Source organism: Onychostoma macrolepis, chromosome 06 (genome assembly GCF_012432095.1).
Source record: "Onychostoma macrolepis isolate SWU-2019 chromosome 06, ASM1243209v1, whole genome shotgun sequence".
NCBI lineage: Eukaryota > Metazoa > Chordata > Actinopteri > Cypriniformes > Cyprinidae > Onychostoma > Onychostoma macrolepis.
In genome coordinates, this window is record NC_081160.1 from 26,592,055 (window position 1) to 26,610,544 (window position 18,490).

Sequence of the window (18,490 nt, forward strand, 5' to 3'; positions counted from 1 at the left end):
ATAAATCACTGCCAATCAGAATATATTTAAATTGTTGCAGGTCAGATCTGAACCAGTGGCACCCATCAAGATGACCTGGAGTGCATGCATCAATCTAACTCATGCTTTTCCTATTAAATGAATATATTTTAACCTGATAAACAGTAAAAAAAAGTTGTTTTTAATGACTATAGAAGCCCTGAAAAGGCGAACAGACGTAATTGCACGATTGACGTCACTTATCACACAAATCATTTGGTGGGACGTGTTTTTATCAAGCTGGGCGGACTGCATAAGTGGTGCTTGATAAGGTCATTATGCCTAAAGCCTCTACTCTTAATGTGTGTGTATCAGCATTAGTGACCTGTCAACAAGCCTGTGATAAACACGTCTGTGAAACGAGAGGCAGATCGCAAGAACACAAGAAGTGAAACGAGGACGAGGGGGTGATTAGTGAAAGGGCATCTGCTGTGGAAGTCGGCCTCAAGAGCTCTGTTAGCACGGGTGACTCAGCGAGAGCCCATTATTTTCATCAGTTCAATCATCAGCATGCTAATGACTGCCGCCATTACTGTCCGGCAGAGATAACACAGAGTCTGATGATTCAAATTGACTCTATTCTCATGGCGGTTCTTTGGGTTATATAGTCAACAAGCTAAGATGTCAGTACTGGGTAAAGTGCAAGTAACGCTCTGTGCTTGACAGGTACGTATATTACATAGCACTTTCCGCAATTAGGGTATAAAACAAGGCTGTGGAATTATTTAAAATGAACTATTTATTATTTCTTTATCAACAAATAGTAAGTAAAAGGACATGTTTGTCCTCCAGAAAATTTTAAAATTCTGTGTTCTACATTTGTAATATTTTGTATAAGTTTTATTTGAGCTTTGTATCTTTTCACAACCCAGTTAGCCAAATGCATACAATTTAAAGCCCAGAATGTGTGTGCTATTGTTATTTTTTTAAGCTGAATTTACACATCAAATGAAATATTAAATTAAATGATGTTTTATATATATATATATATATATATATGAGAGAGAGAGCTGGGTAGTAAACAGATTCCAAATTACGTAATTACATTCCAAAAATTAAGCATGTGTAATCTGAGTAAGTTACATTTTAAAATACTCGTAATCAGACTACAGTTACTTTTTTATGGATTACATGATTACATATTATTCACACAATAGCAATAAATTATAAACTATAATAAATTATTATATAAAAATTTAAACATTGGATTGGTTCTGTTGATTGCTAAATAACATATCATATCAAACTAAGCTGAGCATATCTAATAATTCTCACAACAAAAACATCGCATTTGTGCTAATTCTTTAAAAAAGAAGCAGACAAAAGTGTACCGAACTCAAGGAAAATGCCATGGAAGAAAGCATTTGAAACTGAATGAAAAAGATAAACAGAAAAACACTATGATAAAAATATGTATTATTGCAAAGGGTTTTCACAACTGCTTGCTTGGAAAATGCCAGAACTGCTGTTTGGCCACACAGTGTTCATTTGTATACGAGTTTATTTTTAGAGGGAATATTAATGATGATTATTCCGCCTTTCGGCTGTGTTGCATCACTCCCGACTTCATCACAACCAATAGCAATCAATTCCCTCAGCCGGAGAGGAAAACAACGCTATCATTAACGCACACAGTACAGCGTCCCCCAGTTGCTGGCTTGGCTCAGCGTTGCGCTGCTGTAGTCACTGCATTAATAAATCCTATTTATTCAGTCTGTCTCAAGAGCAATGGATATCCCAAAAACAACCAGCTTTGCACTTTATGCATGAGACGAATGAAAAGAAACCCAAACAAGACGTCTATGAAGTACAAAACTGAACTACAGTTTTAGCCAAGAGAAATAAACACAGTTCCAGTGGTAAATGTACAGATGTTTCATTCATAAAGACGGTTTCCTGAAATAGGATCCTTTTGAAGGCTATAATGTCTCTTACTTAAGAATTAAAAGCATGCATCCTTCTTTCTTCATTGGTCAGGCCAGTTTTGGGAAGAAATCATACCTCGAGAAGTTTCTGAGTCTGCAGCACTGGCCATGTTGTCTGTCATGAGGTCGGGAATCCACGCATCCATCAGAGCCGATTTGAAGATCTGCCGGCTGTCGAGATCTTGAGTGGGCCGATGGTTATTCCTCAGGTAATCCACGGACTTCACATGATCCTGCTGCTCTGTGGTGAAGATGGAGTAGAATGCCTCCAGCTGCAGTGAAGGAGAGAGATAGAGAGGCAGAAAGACAAAGAACAACATTATCCACGAGTTTAATCATGATTTTCTGTTTCATTTCATCATTTTTAGGTTGGCTTTGCAAGGGAATGTATGAATTTATTTTCCATTTATTTTGGCAAAAAGGGTGTAGAAAGGAGAGAAGAGTATGATGGGTATGAATTTGTGGCTTTACTCTGTGTGATGCTGAATAAAGCAGGTAGAAAAAGATTGGAACAGATAAGTTAATCCATGTTAGCTGTTTCCAGAGTGAGATTTGGGAGTGAGGTTGATTTATTCAGAGTGAAGTTAACCATTCATGCATACATCAATATAAAAGTGTATAAATTATTATACATTTTCAATGGTTGCTAGGGTGTTTTGGAAGGTTGCTAGGCCATAGATGTGGTTAAGAGGACATTATCATTCACGTAAACAAAATCTGATTGAAGTAGTATGGTTATACATTTTGATTAATGATATTTCGATTATATAATTCTGTATAATTATTACAATAAAAGTATGACTATTACTACTACTACTACTGCTATCAACATCAAAATGACTTGCATTACTTAACATTATGTAAATAAGTAAATAATGAAAACAATATATGTATTGTTATTATACATAATTAAAATAATATTAATGTTAATGTTAAATAGATAACACTAATACTGGACAATACTGATATGGTCACAAATATATTGTGCAACCTTAGAATAATTTTAGAAAGAACATTATTCTGGTGAAGATCAGCACCACTTCATTATATGTGATGTAATGATACTATATATCTACAACACACATATACATATACATGCATGAATTTGTTTAGTAAATCTTCTGCACCATCTCATTTCCAGGAACATTTGAGCGCACAGCAGATGAGTCACACTGCTAGTGTAATATTGTCTGTTTGTGTGCTTGCTTGCAGATGGTACGAATGTGATACAGGAGAATGAACGCAGACCAATTTCAAGCATAGTGCACACAGCTGGAGGTGATACATGATCATATGAATGTAAAGTGCATGTAAGCATGATTATGTGTGTGTGTTTTTGCCAACCTGATGGTAGGACAGGTAAACAGGTCGACTGAAGATGATCCACTCCACAACTTTACTGCAGGGAGGTGTCGTCAGCGAGCCGGTGTAGCGGTAATAACTTCCCAAGGATGATGGCAACAGATCCCTCAGTATGAATGGACCAAGGTTTGTTTCCTTCTCTGTTAAATAAAAGACACAGAATAAACACTCCAAGGCTGAAGGAGATCTTATGAAGACTGCGTGAAGCACTATGAGGCAGCAAGATGTCATGCACATGTGGCATATACACAGGTTTTGGTGATTATGTTACAAAATATTGTCTTTTAAATCAATGCTATTCTGAACTATATCTATTTTGAACTTTCAAAAAGTCCTGAAAAACGTATCATTGTTTCTACACAGTTGTTTCATTGTTTCTTGTTTCTTGTTTTTAGCACTGATAATAGTTAAATATTTATTGAGCAGCAAATCAGCATATTAGAATGATTTCTGAAGGATCATGTGACACTGATGATGGGAGTAATGATGCTATATTTTAAAATATTTTAAAAATATAAAATATATTTTAAATTGCATTAATATTTCAAATATCATTTTTGCAGTCTATATATACAGTCATGGCCAAAAATATTGCCACCCTTGGTAAATATGATCAAAGAAGGCTGTGAAAATGTATCTGCATTAATCCTTTTGATCTTTTATTTAAAAAAAATTCACAAAAATCTAACCTTTCATTGGATAATAAGAATTTAAAATGGAGGGAAATATCATTATGAAATAAAGGTTTTTCTCAAATACACATTGGACACAATTATTGGCACCCCTAGAAATTCTTATGAGTAAAATATCTCTGAAGTATATTCCCATTCATATTCACAATTTTGAGCACTCCAGGGTGATTATGAACATGAAATTATCCAGCCATGGCTTCCTGTTTCACAGAAATATAAATAGGAGGGAAAACAAAGGCCAAATTCCCTTAATCATCCATCACAATGACAAAAACTAAAGAATATATTTCTAATGTGCAGCAAAAGATAATTGAGCTTCCAAAATTAGTGAAATGGCTTTAAGAAAAGAGCTCGAGCAGTGAAAATTCCCATTTCCACCATCAGGACAATAATTAAGAATTTCCAATCAACATAAAATGTTACGAAACTGCCTGGAAGAGGACGTGTGTCTGTATCGTCCTAATGCACGGTGAGGAGGAGAGTTTGAGTGGCTAAAGACTCTCCAAGGATCACAGCTGGAGAATTGCAGAAAATAGCTGAGTCTCAGGGTCAGAAAACCTTTTAAAAAAAATTGTCAAACAGCACCTACATCACAACATGTTGTTTGGGAGGGTTTCAAGAAAAATTCTCCTCGCTCATCCAAAAAAAAAACTCCCACATATCCAGCTTCTATGGTCAGATGAAACTAAAACACTCAAGATGGGTTTGGTGAACACAGGGATAAAAAGTACCCCATGTGTACAATGAAATATACTGCTGTATTTTTGATGTTGTGGGCCTATATTTCTGCTGGAGGTCCTGGACATCTTGTTTAGACACATGGCATCATGGATTCTATCAAATACCAACAGATAAAAAAATCAATAAGTGACTGACTCTGTTAGAAATCTTATAATGGGCCATGTTTGGATCTTCCAACCGTACAATAATCCAAACACAAACCTCAAAAACAACACAAAAATGGGTCACTGACTGACTCTGTTAGGGCCATGTTTGGATCTTCCAACTTAGAAAACACAAAAATGGGTCACTGAGCACAAAATCAAGCTTCTGCTGGCCATTCCAGTCCTCTGACCTGAACCCTATAGAAAATGAGTGGGTGAACTGAAGAGAAGAAGCACCAACATGGAGCTGGGAATCTAAAGGGTCTGGAGTGATTCTGGATGAAGGAATGGTCTCTGATCTCTTGTCAGGTGTTCTCTAACCTCATCAGGCATTATAGGAGAAAATTTAGAGCTGTTAAACTGGCAAATGGAGGTTTCAAAAAGTATTGAATAAAAGGGTGCCGTTAATTGTGGCCAATGTGTATTAGAGAAAAACATTTATTTCATAATGATATGTCTCCCCATTTTAAATTCTTATTATCCAATGAAAGGTTAGATTTTTGTGAATTTTTAAAATAAAACATCAAAAGGATTAACAATGCAGATTAATTTTCACAGCCTTCTTTGATCATATTTACCAAGGGTGCCGATATTATGACTGCATATATATAAATTATAAAAAATATCACCGACCCCAAACATTTGAACAGTAGTGTATGTTTTCGTAGTAGTTAACTTTTATTTAAAACAAAAAAAAATACAATTCAAAATTTATATTTAGTTTCTCATTATATTAACTCCATGCTCTTAATTCCAAAAGAGAACATTTATCCATCTATCTGCTTCCAAGAACCTAGAAAAGCTTCATTTTTCCTCTATTAGAACCAATATGTTGTTCTGAAGAAGCTATATTTGCAACAGCTTGACTTTTTAATCTCCAAAGAGCCATATAACCAACATAAGAACTGTATATACAGCAAAAATAGTCTGTTGTGCTAATGCTTAGGAACTCAGTATTTTTACATTTATTTATTTTTATTTCATTTTATTATAATTGTGCACTCTGAAAGCTGTTTATATAGCAACATTTACCGTGATGGACTACCCGTTTGAGACCTGTGATGATGGGCTCAGCTGCAATGTTGTCTTTCTTCGCCACCTGGAAAAAAAACACAGAAAAATGCAGCATGAAATTAGCGATTATTCTGTTTCTCTATGTTAAAGAAACACAAAAAGAATGCGCTGCATTTAAATTCTGCTATTATCGAACATAAGTTTCCCATGTTCTCTGCTTATGCAACATTAAAAACTAGAGCACGCTGACATAAGCACCTTTTATTCAGGTTGATGGAGAAGCTCATTCAGGTCAGAGATGAAATATACTCACTTGTGCTCTCTGAGGATTCATTTGGTTGAACTAGGTGGCAATAAAAGAGCCCAAGGGAACCACCAATACAGGAGCTCCACATCGATTAACTATATAAAACCCCCAGGAACGGACATGTCACACTCCACATGACACCATTCGTCTAAGCACTAATAGCGGTAAGCCATAACGCTGTCACATGTGGGCGAAAGAGTTTAAGTACGCCGACGTAGGTTATTCTTTCACCATTTGACAACGGATAAACATAGGACACACCTGTGTTCCACTTTCAGCGTGAAGAATAGGCCTGTCACATTAGTTAAGGTGTGTAAAAACCTACTGTATGCGAGTGTGCGAAGAATGTTGTGAAGGGGAATGAATGCGGTGCCGCACTGCAAAAAAGCTTATGTTATTTTCACGGATCATCACGCTGACCTGTTAAGCCTGTTTTTCTCTATACATCCATGTGACATCCCTGAATACTGAGGCTGTGCACCACAAATCTTCCTTTTTAGCTCAAGTCATTAAGAAAAGCGTGGAAAATGTGCCATTTTCACCCTTGATAAGAACATTTGTCACAGTTAAAGAAGGAGGAAAAGTAAAAATAAATAGGAGACAATGCTGGTTGGAGCATAATGGTGTATGTTTTTGCTCTGTTATGTCACTTCCTTCAACTCGTCCCTCAGTTTGTTAAAACAAAAGAATAAAATATTCGTAGCAATGCAATTACAATGGAGGTGGCTGATGCAAGGCATTTCAGTACGCTTTCTGCAAAATCAGAAATATGAAGCTTGCATTTCCATTTAAACACTTAAATGCCATTTTTCTACATTATCGCTTAAATGTGTCGGGGTCAGTGGTATACAAGAAATTAATACTGTTATTCACATTATATGTGTGACAAAAGATTTCTATTTCATATAAATGCTGTACATTTGAACTTTCACAAAACACACAAAAAAAATCAGTTTTCAACACTGACAATAATAATAAATGTTTCTTCAGCAGAAAATCAGCATATTAGAAAGATTTTTAAGGATCATGTGACATTGAAGACTGGAGTAACGATGCTGAATATTCAGCTTTGCCATCACAGGAATAAATAAAATTGTAATACATAAAATCTTGACCTCTTGGTTATGTCATGCCATTGTTTACATGTTCATACATGATTGCATGGACCTTTGAACAGACAAGGTTAGAAGGCCACTGCATCATGCTAGTCACAAAGTCTTGCAGCTACACTTCTGAAGCAGTTTAGTCGTACTATAACTTTTATCCCATTGCAATGCCTTGCCCCATGGACTTTCATTATTCTTTGAAACTGAAGTTAGAAGCAAGTTTATTCTATTATACTTTGAGAGAAAGTTGGCTAGAGGGCAGCAGAAGACGTCTGGGCTTTCTTCTACCTGTTGCTAATGGTGAAAATAAGCCTTGAGGCTACATGGGCCCAACCCAAATCTATCTGATGTTTTTAGTCTCTTTCTCTCAGTCTCTGGTACCATGAGCTATAAAGCCCTATTTCACAGGCTGGTAAACATTCGAAAATCCCCAAAAAATCAAAGATGATCTTCACCTGAAAGAAGACAGCCATGGCGGCGATGATTCGTCTCTCCTTTATCGCGGAGCTCAGACTGTCGAAATCATCCGAATTGTAGAAATAAATCTGCATCTATGAGGCAAAGAGATGAGAACATGGTTTTATAACTACATTCTTATTTGACAGGGTATGAAACGGCTCATACTAATGTTCTGCTTTGACTTTCCTGTTTGGTAAACACAATGCATTGTGGTATCAAAATCGGTACAGTAGCGCTGTCAAATCCTCACGAATTGATATTCCTCTCATCGTCTTCACACGCACAATAACGGCATATCTGTCATATCCTACTTCTCTCATCACTCCACATTTTGACATCTGAGACAACCAAGGATTATACGCTTTCTCTCTGAGGACGGATTTAGGAAGAAAGCGAACCTCAGAAGCAAATCCCCTCGGCGCGGCGCAATAAACAACATGTCTTTGTTGCCTTAAACATTGTCTCTGAACAAACGCACAAAGTGCCATGTGTCAAATAAATGCTAAATCTACTATTACAGAAAAAACAGGGGCGATCTTACAAAGAGAGAGAGGGAGAGAAAGGAAAGCGGGATGAATGGCATGTCAAAGCTCAAAGCAGCTGAGCAATCGTGAAAGAGATCGTTGAAATGCAGGGAATAAGATTAAGCCTCGCTATGACAATCACGTTCCAATTCAGCTTATTCTCTGGCAGCCTTTCGTGCGCCGACGTTATTTGCTCACCGATGTTTTTCTCTCTTCATTTTATATTGTAGACTTCACTTTAGCACATTTCCCTGGTCATTTAATGGTGCATGTAAGAAAAATAGCAAGCTCTCATTTTGTTAGACCAGTGCTTCTCAAATAACGGGGCGGCAGCTTGTTTTGATAAGGTTGCGGACAGGAGATGAGAAAATAATGCTAAATACAAGGAATAAAATGCGGCTAACCATATAATCTTACACTCGGGAAAGGAAAATTATTTTTTTAAAGAAAAAAAAACAGAGGCTTTGTGTCGAATCAAATTCAACCTTTTAGGAGCTACTGTAGACAAATTTGCTATGGTAAAATAAGCATTGCAAAGAGTATGACCCAAACTACATTAAAAACAGGTTACAGGGCTAGTATTGGCTTGTAAAAGATACTATGATTTTGTTATGTAGTTACTAAGGCATTCGGAGTGGTGTTTAGCACTTTCGTAGTATGTAGTTGCATACTAACACTCTGGTCCCTAGATAAGAATTTATAGTAGGTAAATGGATTTGTTCATTCAATCAGCCAGACAAAGTCTGATCCCTTAAAAAACATTCTCTCAAAAAGCTGCATAATTTAAGATATGATTTAACCTTATGAAGCCTACTATATCATATCTGATATATGCATCTAAGGCCTCTGAATTATCAACATGATCAGCAAAAGTTTGCTGAAAAACCTGTTGCATAAAATCTTTTGAATGCAATCTGCCCTCTGATTGAAAATTCATACTTTTTTAACAAGTAAAAAGCCTTTTAACATACTTTTAAAAATGTCCACCTTCAGGTTGTGGTGCACAAGTATTTTTGTTGTGAAACCTTTAATGATTATGAAGTAAACATAAGAAGAACATTTACTGGACTGAAACAACTAGCGTTACTTGATTATCCATTCATAATTTTTGTATAAAAATCTTGCTATAATGTGAACAGAGGTTTGATCATAAAAATAAGAATTTAAATATCATCTTAAGATATTTTGGGGAAATAAACAACTGTGACAAGTGTTTTATATATTTTATCTAAAGTTTCAGTAAACTGTTCCAACTATTCCAAAAAAAAAAAAAAAAGCCTATAATTTCATGCCAGACTTTACAGGGTTAACATATGTAATGCAAACAGTATGTGCCTAAGTTTAACACTTTGGGTTAAGAGTTCATTTAAATACTAATGCTGATGCTTGCCTTGGCAAGAAACACTAAAAATAGTGGCAAAAAGGCCAAAAAATAAAATTAACATTATTGCTGTTGTAGTTTAATTTACTGTGCCAGATTTGAGACAGAGGTCAACAGAAGTCGTCAAGAGATAATTGGATGCCTCTCTTCTCACTCGCTGGCTTCAGTGCATTTGGGTTTTAAATCGCTAGATAATGCTTAGCGGCTATCCAGCGGCGTGCGGATACACATCAATTGTATTTCTGTGTAAAATGGGATTTATGGAGCGAAGTCGATTCGTCTAATGAGAAAGTGCTGCCAGAGAGGTGGAGCCAGCCCAGGTCGTCTGACCTCTGTGCCAGCTAATTTCCAACAAACTTAGACTGATGAATACAAATGATTCCGCTTTCCCATCCTCTAAAATGTTGTTGTGTAGGCACTGCATTGATAGAAAAGAAATACTGCTAGATCATGGATAAATGCCAGTAGGGTTTGGCTCAAGAATTTAGGATTCATATCTACTCTGAGTATATTCTGACCTTGTTTGAACACTAAAATGAAGTAAAGAGCAATTTCTGTAAAGGAGACTGGTATGCCCTTGGCAAGGCAACAGACATATCAAAGGAACCCATGGCATTTCAGGCAAAAGCTAGGCAACTGAAAACTAACCTCCAAACAAAGTAATTAAGACCAGACAATGTCAGAAGGGGTGGACAATGAATTAAACCACTAATAAAGAGAAGAAAGAACAAAGTTAAAGTCTTAATGAAAACCAATCAGTCTCCTTCAGGCCTCTTTTAAATCACAGACTTTAATGGTGTCCATTTGTGTCTTCAGAGGGGGAAATATATTACTCATTTATCACTAAACCTCATTAGCCAATTAGCTTCCTCAAAGAGCCAATACAGAGTTTATGGTGACTGAAAGTAAAGCACAGCACAAACATGTTTAGTTAATGAATCAAAATGGGACAGAAACCATGTGCGGAAACAAAAAAAGGCCAGCATACACTTGACTTCACAAGTTAGCTTATAATGTGCGATTGCATAACGATATTTAACTTGAATGCAGTGGTGTGTCCATCCAGAATTCTCTGGCTTTGCACCATTTTCTCAGATATTCTCAAAATGAAAATTGATTGCAGTGTACACTGCACCTAACTTTGTCTCACACAGCTCTCAAACTTGAATGTGCATCCAGTGTTTTCAAGGGCAAATGGAGAAGGTTTACAAGCAAGAGCTAATACTAATTTGTGCGCAAAATAATATCTGTAAGGCAAAAGAGACACTTTTTGAACTGAAAGGTTGTTGAAAACAAGTAGAAGCACCCTGTAAGGCATGGGAAGGAATTACAGTTAATTAAAAATTAAGGCTTTTCGTCATTGTTGACTGAGATGAGTACTGGGGCTCATTACTTCATTTCTCATATCCACAAAATTCATTTATAAAACAAAACAAATTAATAATACTACTAATAAAAAGATAGATAAACAAAAAATAAATAATAAATATAATATATATATGTACATACACACACACAGCATACACATACATTTATTATGTCTTATTAGTATTATCATAACAATAATTGAGATAATACTGAATAGAAATAAATCGCCATTTACACACCAAGATCAACTGGTGAAGAATACCAGAACTCAAATCATTTTTAAAGACAACAATTAAGGAAGCCAAATATCCTTGCTCTTCAGTGAAATGTAGCGGCCGCACCATCAAGTCGATAAAACGTATCGATCCCGGTTTCATTGAGAGGTTCTTCAATTAGTGCAGATTAGTACACCACTTTCAACCTACTCAAGTCAAGGTGGAATCCTTGAACTTTATTGAAGAAACTCATTTAGTAACGTTATCCTCCTCGCCTAAAATCCATTCCTAATAAGATTTTTTAAATGTGAAAGTGGGTGGTTTAAGGACTATTCACAAGGACTGCTGTGAACAAGGATTTTGTAAAGAAACAATGGATTCCTTTAGGCCTTTTGGCATCAGGCACAAACCTTTTCTTTGTCGACGAGAGATTTGAGATTTTGAGGTTTCCAGAGCTGTACTGAGCTCAGCACTAACATACCGAAAGGCACTTAAATGGAAGTGGAACTGATGTGGTTTCTTTGAGTGTAGTTGACGTACTTAAAGGGATAGTTCACCCAAAAATTAAAATTCTGTCTATAATTATTTACCCTCATGTCGTTCATCTTCTGAACACAAATTAAGATATTTTTGATGAAATCTGAGAGTTTTCTGACCCTGCATAGACAGCAAGGGAACGATCAGATTTCCGAAACTACCAGAACTTGGATTTCATCAAAAATATCTTAATTTGGGTTCCGAAGATGAACAAAGGTCATATGGGATTGGAACGACATGAGGGTGAGTAATTAATGACAGAATTTTCATTTTTGAGTGAACTATCCCTTTGACATTACAGACATAATGTGACACTCACCTCTACTGGAAACTTCTTTCCATTGATACTGTGCTCAGAACCAGCTGATCCATTGGTGCTGCCCCAGTGAAACTCCACCTTCTCTGCTTTGAAGCGTCCAGGTAGGCCGGCCCCTCTCACAAAGTAATCATTCTTCAGAACAATAGACACTGGAATGGAAAAAGAAGACCAAATGAAAGAGTTAAATAGTTTTAAAAATAATGTGCAGTATATGTAAAACCAAGGCTGCCAAGTATATGTACTTTTTAAGCTGTGTAATTAAACAACACATAATGCAGGCAGATATATATATACATTTTATTATCCCACTCTTCTTCATACTGTAAAATGCTCCAGGGGAATTGTGTCTTTTTTTATGTTGACAAAGGACCTTTAAAACAAATAATGATGCAGAAGAAACTGAGTATGCACTCAGCAGGCCAAAGCGGACACATCAAAATGAGCTCCATGGGCTCTCCTGGCACAGACAGTCACATTATACCGCATTAAGAGTTGACCTCTTGACTCTTTAAAGCCTGGATTGGTAAACAAATTGAAATATCTTCCATTTCTTCTGCTTGGTAGACTCTGCAGAAACAGTATAACTACTTTAGACAACTTGTTTTTCCATGGCCAATTAATGAACTTGGTCAAATTCAATGCTGTTCTAAAACATTCTGGACATTTGAATCCATTTAACTGCAAGTGAAGTCAAATACATCCATCATCTGCATCATTACTGACACATCACAGTCAGATCATAAAAACATTAACTTTACAATGCATTTATTGAATGTTCAACTTAACGAATATAATTGTCTCTGTATTTTGTGATTGGATAGGAGAATGCAGAAATTACAGTTAGAATTATAATACAACTACAAATTTCACTTTAAATCAGCTTTAAATGGTCACTTTAATTCAGAGCTCTACCACATACTCTCTTAGAATTGGTCAAGGCCCGTTCATGTCCTTTGTTGAGTGTAAAAAAAAACTAGGATGAACTACAAGGAACCACTCAAGAATCTCACATCAGAAAAGCTCTCGTGTGGAGATCTCTGTTTAATTCTTAAGTAAACTAAAGCACTGGGGTGAGAACAAACAAACTGATTTAGGCGGATATGAGGAATGTTTGTGGAGAGATGGGATCTTTTGGTGAACACACACTGGGCTAAAGACTCGTGGTACTCAGGAGACGCTCGTGATGCTGAGGTTTTAAAGGATCTAACGCTGTGCTCTGTAAACAGTAGAAAAAGCTCCTATGGTAATTATACCACAGCGTGTTTATGGTCCTGGCGAGCGTTCCCAAAAACCTTCTCAGGAGTAAATATAGCGCTCTACAGTGTGCCATTCTCAAAATCACTCCTAATTAAAACCACCATAAAGCAACATTTGAAATGCGCAAAAGTATGCTGTTGCACCATCATTCTTGGCTAGTTATTGGTTTGTAGGCAAAAGGGATGATTTTCCTACAAATGACTGCAAAATATGCAAAAGGTTTGGAAATGGAATGGAAAATGTTTCTATTACAATAATTAAAGCTTTTTTGATGATGATGATTACAATATAGATTTCAGTCAAATTATTCATATGCAAAAAATCTTCAAACCTCAATTTTTTTTATGGAAGTTTTAGTCTTCAAAACACACAAAAAAAACCCTGCAATTAACACTGCTAATTTTTCCACATCTGCAAGGCATCACAACAGATCTTATAGAAAATTTGTGAGGGCAGTGAGCATGTCTGAGATTTGCTTGGGCTTTGACTTTCAAACTCTCTCAGACCTGATGCAACTGTCTGTCATGATGGGGCGCCTGCAAACTCTTCTAATATTGCAATTATTTGGAAATATTTTAAACATTTAAGTGGCCTTAAGCTAAGAGTGCAGTGATGGTCAAAGTCCCAAAACAAGAGCAGTTTCATTCTTTGGCGAACCTGTTTTGCCTGTGTTCTTCATAGTGGTCCTGTTTGACGATTTGGTTTCAAAGCCATTCAAGGTGAGCTCCTGGCACTCCTGAGAGACCTGGGTGTCTAGATCTGGGATATCCACTGGAGACTGATTCCTTTCCCCGCATTCTGAATAAGCAGAGGCCCACCTTCTTGGTCCGTAAGTGCCTGTGAAAGAAAATAAGAATAAACAAGAAACTTTACATTTACACATTAGCAAATGCTTGATAAATTATAAGTATGTACATAGCACCATTAATTTAACCTCAACATAAACAACATCCCCTCTGTAGTTGATATAAAATGTCCTTTTTAAAATCATTTTATGTAATGGAAAGTATATGTTTTACTGCATTTTTCCCCCACAATTTTTAATCATATTTTTCCTTCACTAGGTTATTTTAAAAGGTCCTGCGGGGGTGGCAAATTACTTTTTAAAAGTGAAAATATTTCAAGTAGTCTCTCAGTTAACATGAGGCCTCTTAATACATAAATACAGCATGCCTAATCATTTAAACTTAAAAAAAACAAAACTGAATTTACAAAATGCTGTTTTAGATGGATCATGTCACACACCAGGACAGAATTAAATGATTCTCTGTTGACTAAACATTGACTCATCTCTGTCTAGCAGTTGAGGAAAAGTACACATTTGCAATGTAAATCTGAATTAGCAAAACACAAATGCAATGCAAACTTTTTCAGCACATAAATCCCTCTTCTCGTGATGTTGTTGAGCTATCATTTGATACTCATCAGCCATCTGTATTAGTCTAAGACAGAGAAATATGAGCACACATGTTCTGCAAACATACAGCGCTAAACTGATGAATGGTTTCATTACCGGTGGTGGCAGACGTATCAGAGTCCATGTCATAGTGGTGTATGTAAATTGCCTCCTAATAGTTAATGCTTTGCGAATCAAATTAAGTCTCCCACACAGTATATGAATAATAATCTGTGACATGTAGAGGGTTGCTGTAAACAGCTATATATCTGGATGGGACTCTTAGGAGCAGTAAAAGCAACTGTGTTTCTCTTTAATCTGTGCAAACTATCTAAGGAAAACTGTCATTTTAATCACCATTTTTCAGCTTCCTGCAAGGACAAATGTACACAGCGATATATTATTATAATTTCTGAAGAGCAGTTATGGGGCGCCTGAAGCTAATCACTCCAATTTCGGACCTGCTTTTCCAGAGTCAGATTAAACAGACTTTGCTATGGCAACCTGAATACTCTTAGTCACAAGAAGGTACGAAATTTAACTAACCACTATAATTTTATCATCAGCACTGCTCTGCTGGATTCTTTCCAGCCTAGATAGTCAAAAGTAGGAGGAGAGGAAAAAAAACTCATGGGATTGGTTCATAAATTGCACGGCTGCCATCGCAACGCTATCTTGTGTACACACTGACCTCATGCCAATCAAATACATAGTTAAAAATGGGCTTGCGCTTCGAAGCAATTTTTGAGTTATAACCAAAGTATCTTATGCCGGAGGTTCAAAGACAGCACATCAGATTTGCCCTCGGGCTTGAGGGTCTGATCGTGGTGTCAAGAATGATGTTGTCTCTAATCTTCTGCGCTAAAAGTCTGTCGACTCCCAACTGAGCTCAGTCATGCTTATTTTCCCTGTCGATAGACTGTATGACATCCTGATGATATTCTGAGACACAAGTCTGACAGAGTTTGGCTTGTATGACTGGCGTGGGTCACTGGTGCACAGCAAAGTACGGAAACCAAACAAATCAAATGCTGTCAAACAGACTTGGGTCCACAACAAATCCTCTAGAAGTCCACACTTTTACTTTTTTTTTTTTTTTTTACAAAGTAATACAAAAACAATAAGTTAATATTGAGTACCTTATATTTTATACACTAATATTGCCAGTTTCCCAATGTTGTTTTTTGCTCTGTTAACAAAAATCAGCACTTTTTAACTAATTGGTTCAGTGAATGATTCAATGCTCAAAACTCACTGACAGTCACTTGTTGCTTTACTGAATGAATTGATGCTTTTGAAGGACGTGATTGGGTTGCCTGAATGACTCAATGATTCACTTATAAAGACAGTCACTTGTTGCCACCTACTGGTGTATGGATGTAACTTGCAGAAAGAGTCACTGAATCAATGCCTAAATGTACAGATAAATAAATTGGACCAAGCAAGTGAACACTGAAAACAGCCTGATATGCCCTGACCAGTTTCAACCTTTCACCTAGGTCACTGGAACAGGAACATTGAGACCACGAGAGAATGGGGGAGCTCTCTTTTCCATGTGACAGATTAAGGTCAGATCACTTTCCATTGGGACAGAAGAAGTCATGCTTCTCCTCTTTTAAGGAAAGGTTACTCCTCTTACCCAGTTAATGAGGGGACAAGTAGGTCATTCCAAAGTTCTTGGCCCGCTGCTTCGGTGCAGAAATCTCCTCGGAGCTCTGCTAATTGACATCAATTTTCCAGCAACGAAAACGCAACTGGTTTTTCAGCTGTGAATATTTTTGCATTCAGACAAAATGGTTGTCCAAGTCCAAAATGATGAATTGATTCTACAATCTGACGCTGTTTTTCCCCCAATGTCAGAAGCCAATTAAACACATCCTGAGGGTTATCCTGGCTTTCACTGTATCTCCTCAGGGTTCTGCGTCTATGCTTTTAGTCTGGCAGCTCAGCCACTTGTTTTTTTCCGCCCAGGCATAGAGTCTCGGTGATAATATGATTCTTAGATGGATGCTGGATTACCCCTTTCCACCTCCCCATTGATTTCTCTTTGGGCCAGACTCCTCTATTCTGATTTGTTAAGTGCTGGCACGGTGAGCCCGAACCAGCTGTCGGTTTTTGTCCCAGCAGGGGTTGGATATCCGCACAAAGACACTTCACCTGGAATACTCAATCTCTCCTCCAGATTCAGCCGCTTTGACATAAGCCCCCCACAGCAATACAGGTCACCATCTTCTCTGAAATAGATTTAAAACACCTGCGCAAAGCTGAGACGAATTTTCTCCACTTTCTTATCTCCTAATTAATTAGTCATCCAGGTTCCTTTGTGAAAAGATCAAGATGCGGTTCTCATCCTAAGCTATCGGCCTACGGTATTTCCTGCACACCGTCCACGTCCGTCCAACTGACAGTCCACAAATCTTCATTGAACCATTTAATCTCTCCGTGTCAGACTAAACAATTGGCTCTGCCGGCATCTTCAATTGTGACAGTGACACTACATCCACCCTGCCAGGGTGATCGTTGGATCGCTCTCTCTTAAAAGTCGCTCAACATCTCCCTCACTTCGACACTTTGTTCGTCCTTAAGGACTGCATACATAACTGACGACTGGTCACCTCAGACGATGTGGCTCACGAGCTGCGAGATGCAACAGATTTCATCGCGTCACGCTGAGAGATGTGTTGAGGGAAGGTGATAGCTGACAGTTTTGTCGTGTCTTGCTCTCTCAAACGCAACAAATTTGCAGCAACACAGAGAGGAAACCTATCAACTCGGCTTCACAGGCTGTGAAAAAAAACATCCGAGGAGATATGACAAGATAATTAATGAGACTTACATGGATAGTTCCCCCCAAAATTAAAATTCTGCCATCATTTACTCACCCTTATTGTTATAATATTCATTATGCAGATTAAAACAGTTGAAAAAATTCTTCAAAATATCTTAGTTTGTGCTGCATAGAAGAAAGAGAGTTTGAAAACACATGAGGGTGACTGAAGAGTAATAGAATAGTTTTAGCCCAAGCAATTCCTTTAAAAGAATAGTATGTCATTATTTACTCTCACCTTGTTCCAAACCCATATCATTTGATTTTATTTATTTATTTATTTTTGCAGACTGTACAATGCAAGCATACTTTGACCAACTGCTGTCAAGCTCAGTTTCGGGTTAGCACTTTTTTTAAAATAAGAAAATAATATTTTTATTCAGCAAGGATGCATTAAATTGATCAAAAGTGACAGTAAAGAGTTTTTTAACTTAACAAAAAGATTTTAATTTCAAATAAATGCTATTCTTTTGAATTTTTGAATGCTATTCTTTTAAAACTTTCTATTTTCTATTCATCGAAGAATCCTGACAAATACTGAGCAGCACAACTGTCTGTCTTCAACACTGATAAAAATAAGAAATGTTTCTTGAGCACCAAATCAGAATATTAGATCAATTTCTGAAGGATCATGTGACACTGAAGACCGAAGTAACGGCTGCTGTATATTCAGCTTTTTAACAGGATTTAAGATTTTAAATATATTAAAAGAAAACATTTTAAATTGCACAGAGTCTCTTACAGCCTTGGTAAGAGACTTATTTCAAAAACATTAAAACATACCGACCCAAAAGTTGGAAGGGTAGTGTATCATTGAAGTGAGGAACAGAATGAAATATGAACTTAATGAAATCTTAATTTATTAACTGAAAAAAAAAAAATGCATATTCGCCTCTGAA

The 18,490-nt window shown here is 36.8% G+C and overlaps 1 protein-coding gene across 2 annotated transcripts in view; it reads right to left on the reverse strand.

The window, feature by feature from the left end:
- ca16b (carbonic anhydrase XVI b) overlaps positions 1 to 18,490 on the reverse strand; it is a 79,149-nt gene that overhangs the window by 22,124 nt on the left and 38,535 nt on the right. For both annotated transcript variants that reach the window (XM_058779911.1, XM_058779910.1), the window contains exons 3-8: positions 14,026 to 14,205; positions 12,112 to 12,260; positions 7,764 to 7,859; positions 5,914 to 5,980; positions 3,288 to 3,445; positions 2,020 to 2,215 (exon numbers count right to left, since the gene is read on the reverse strand). In XM_058779911.1, coding sequence (XP_058635894.1) covers positions 2,020 to 2,215; positions 3,288 to 3,445; positions 5,914 to 5,980; positions 7,764 to 7,859; positions 12,112 to 12,260; positions 14,026 to 14,205 — 846 coding nt within the window. The remainder of the gene's footprint in view (positions 1 to 2,019; positions 2,216 to 3,287; positions 3,446 to 5,913; positions 5,981 to 7,763; positions 7,860 to 12,111; positions 12,261 to 14,025; positions 14,206 to 18,490) is intronic.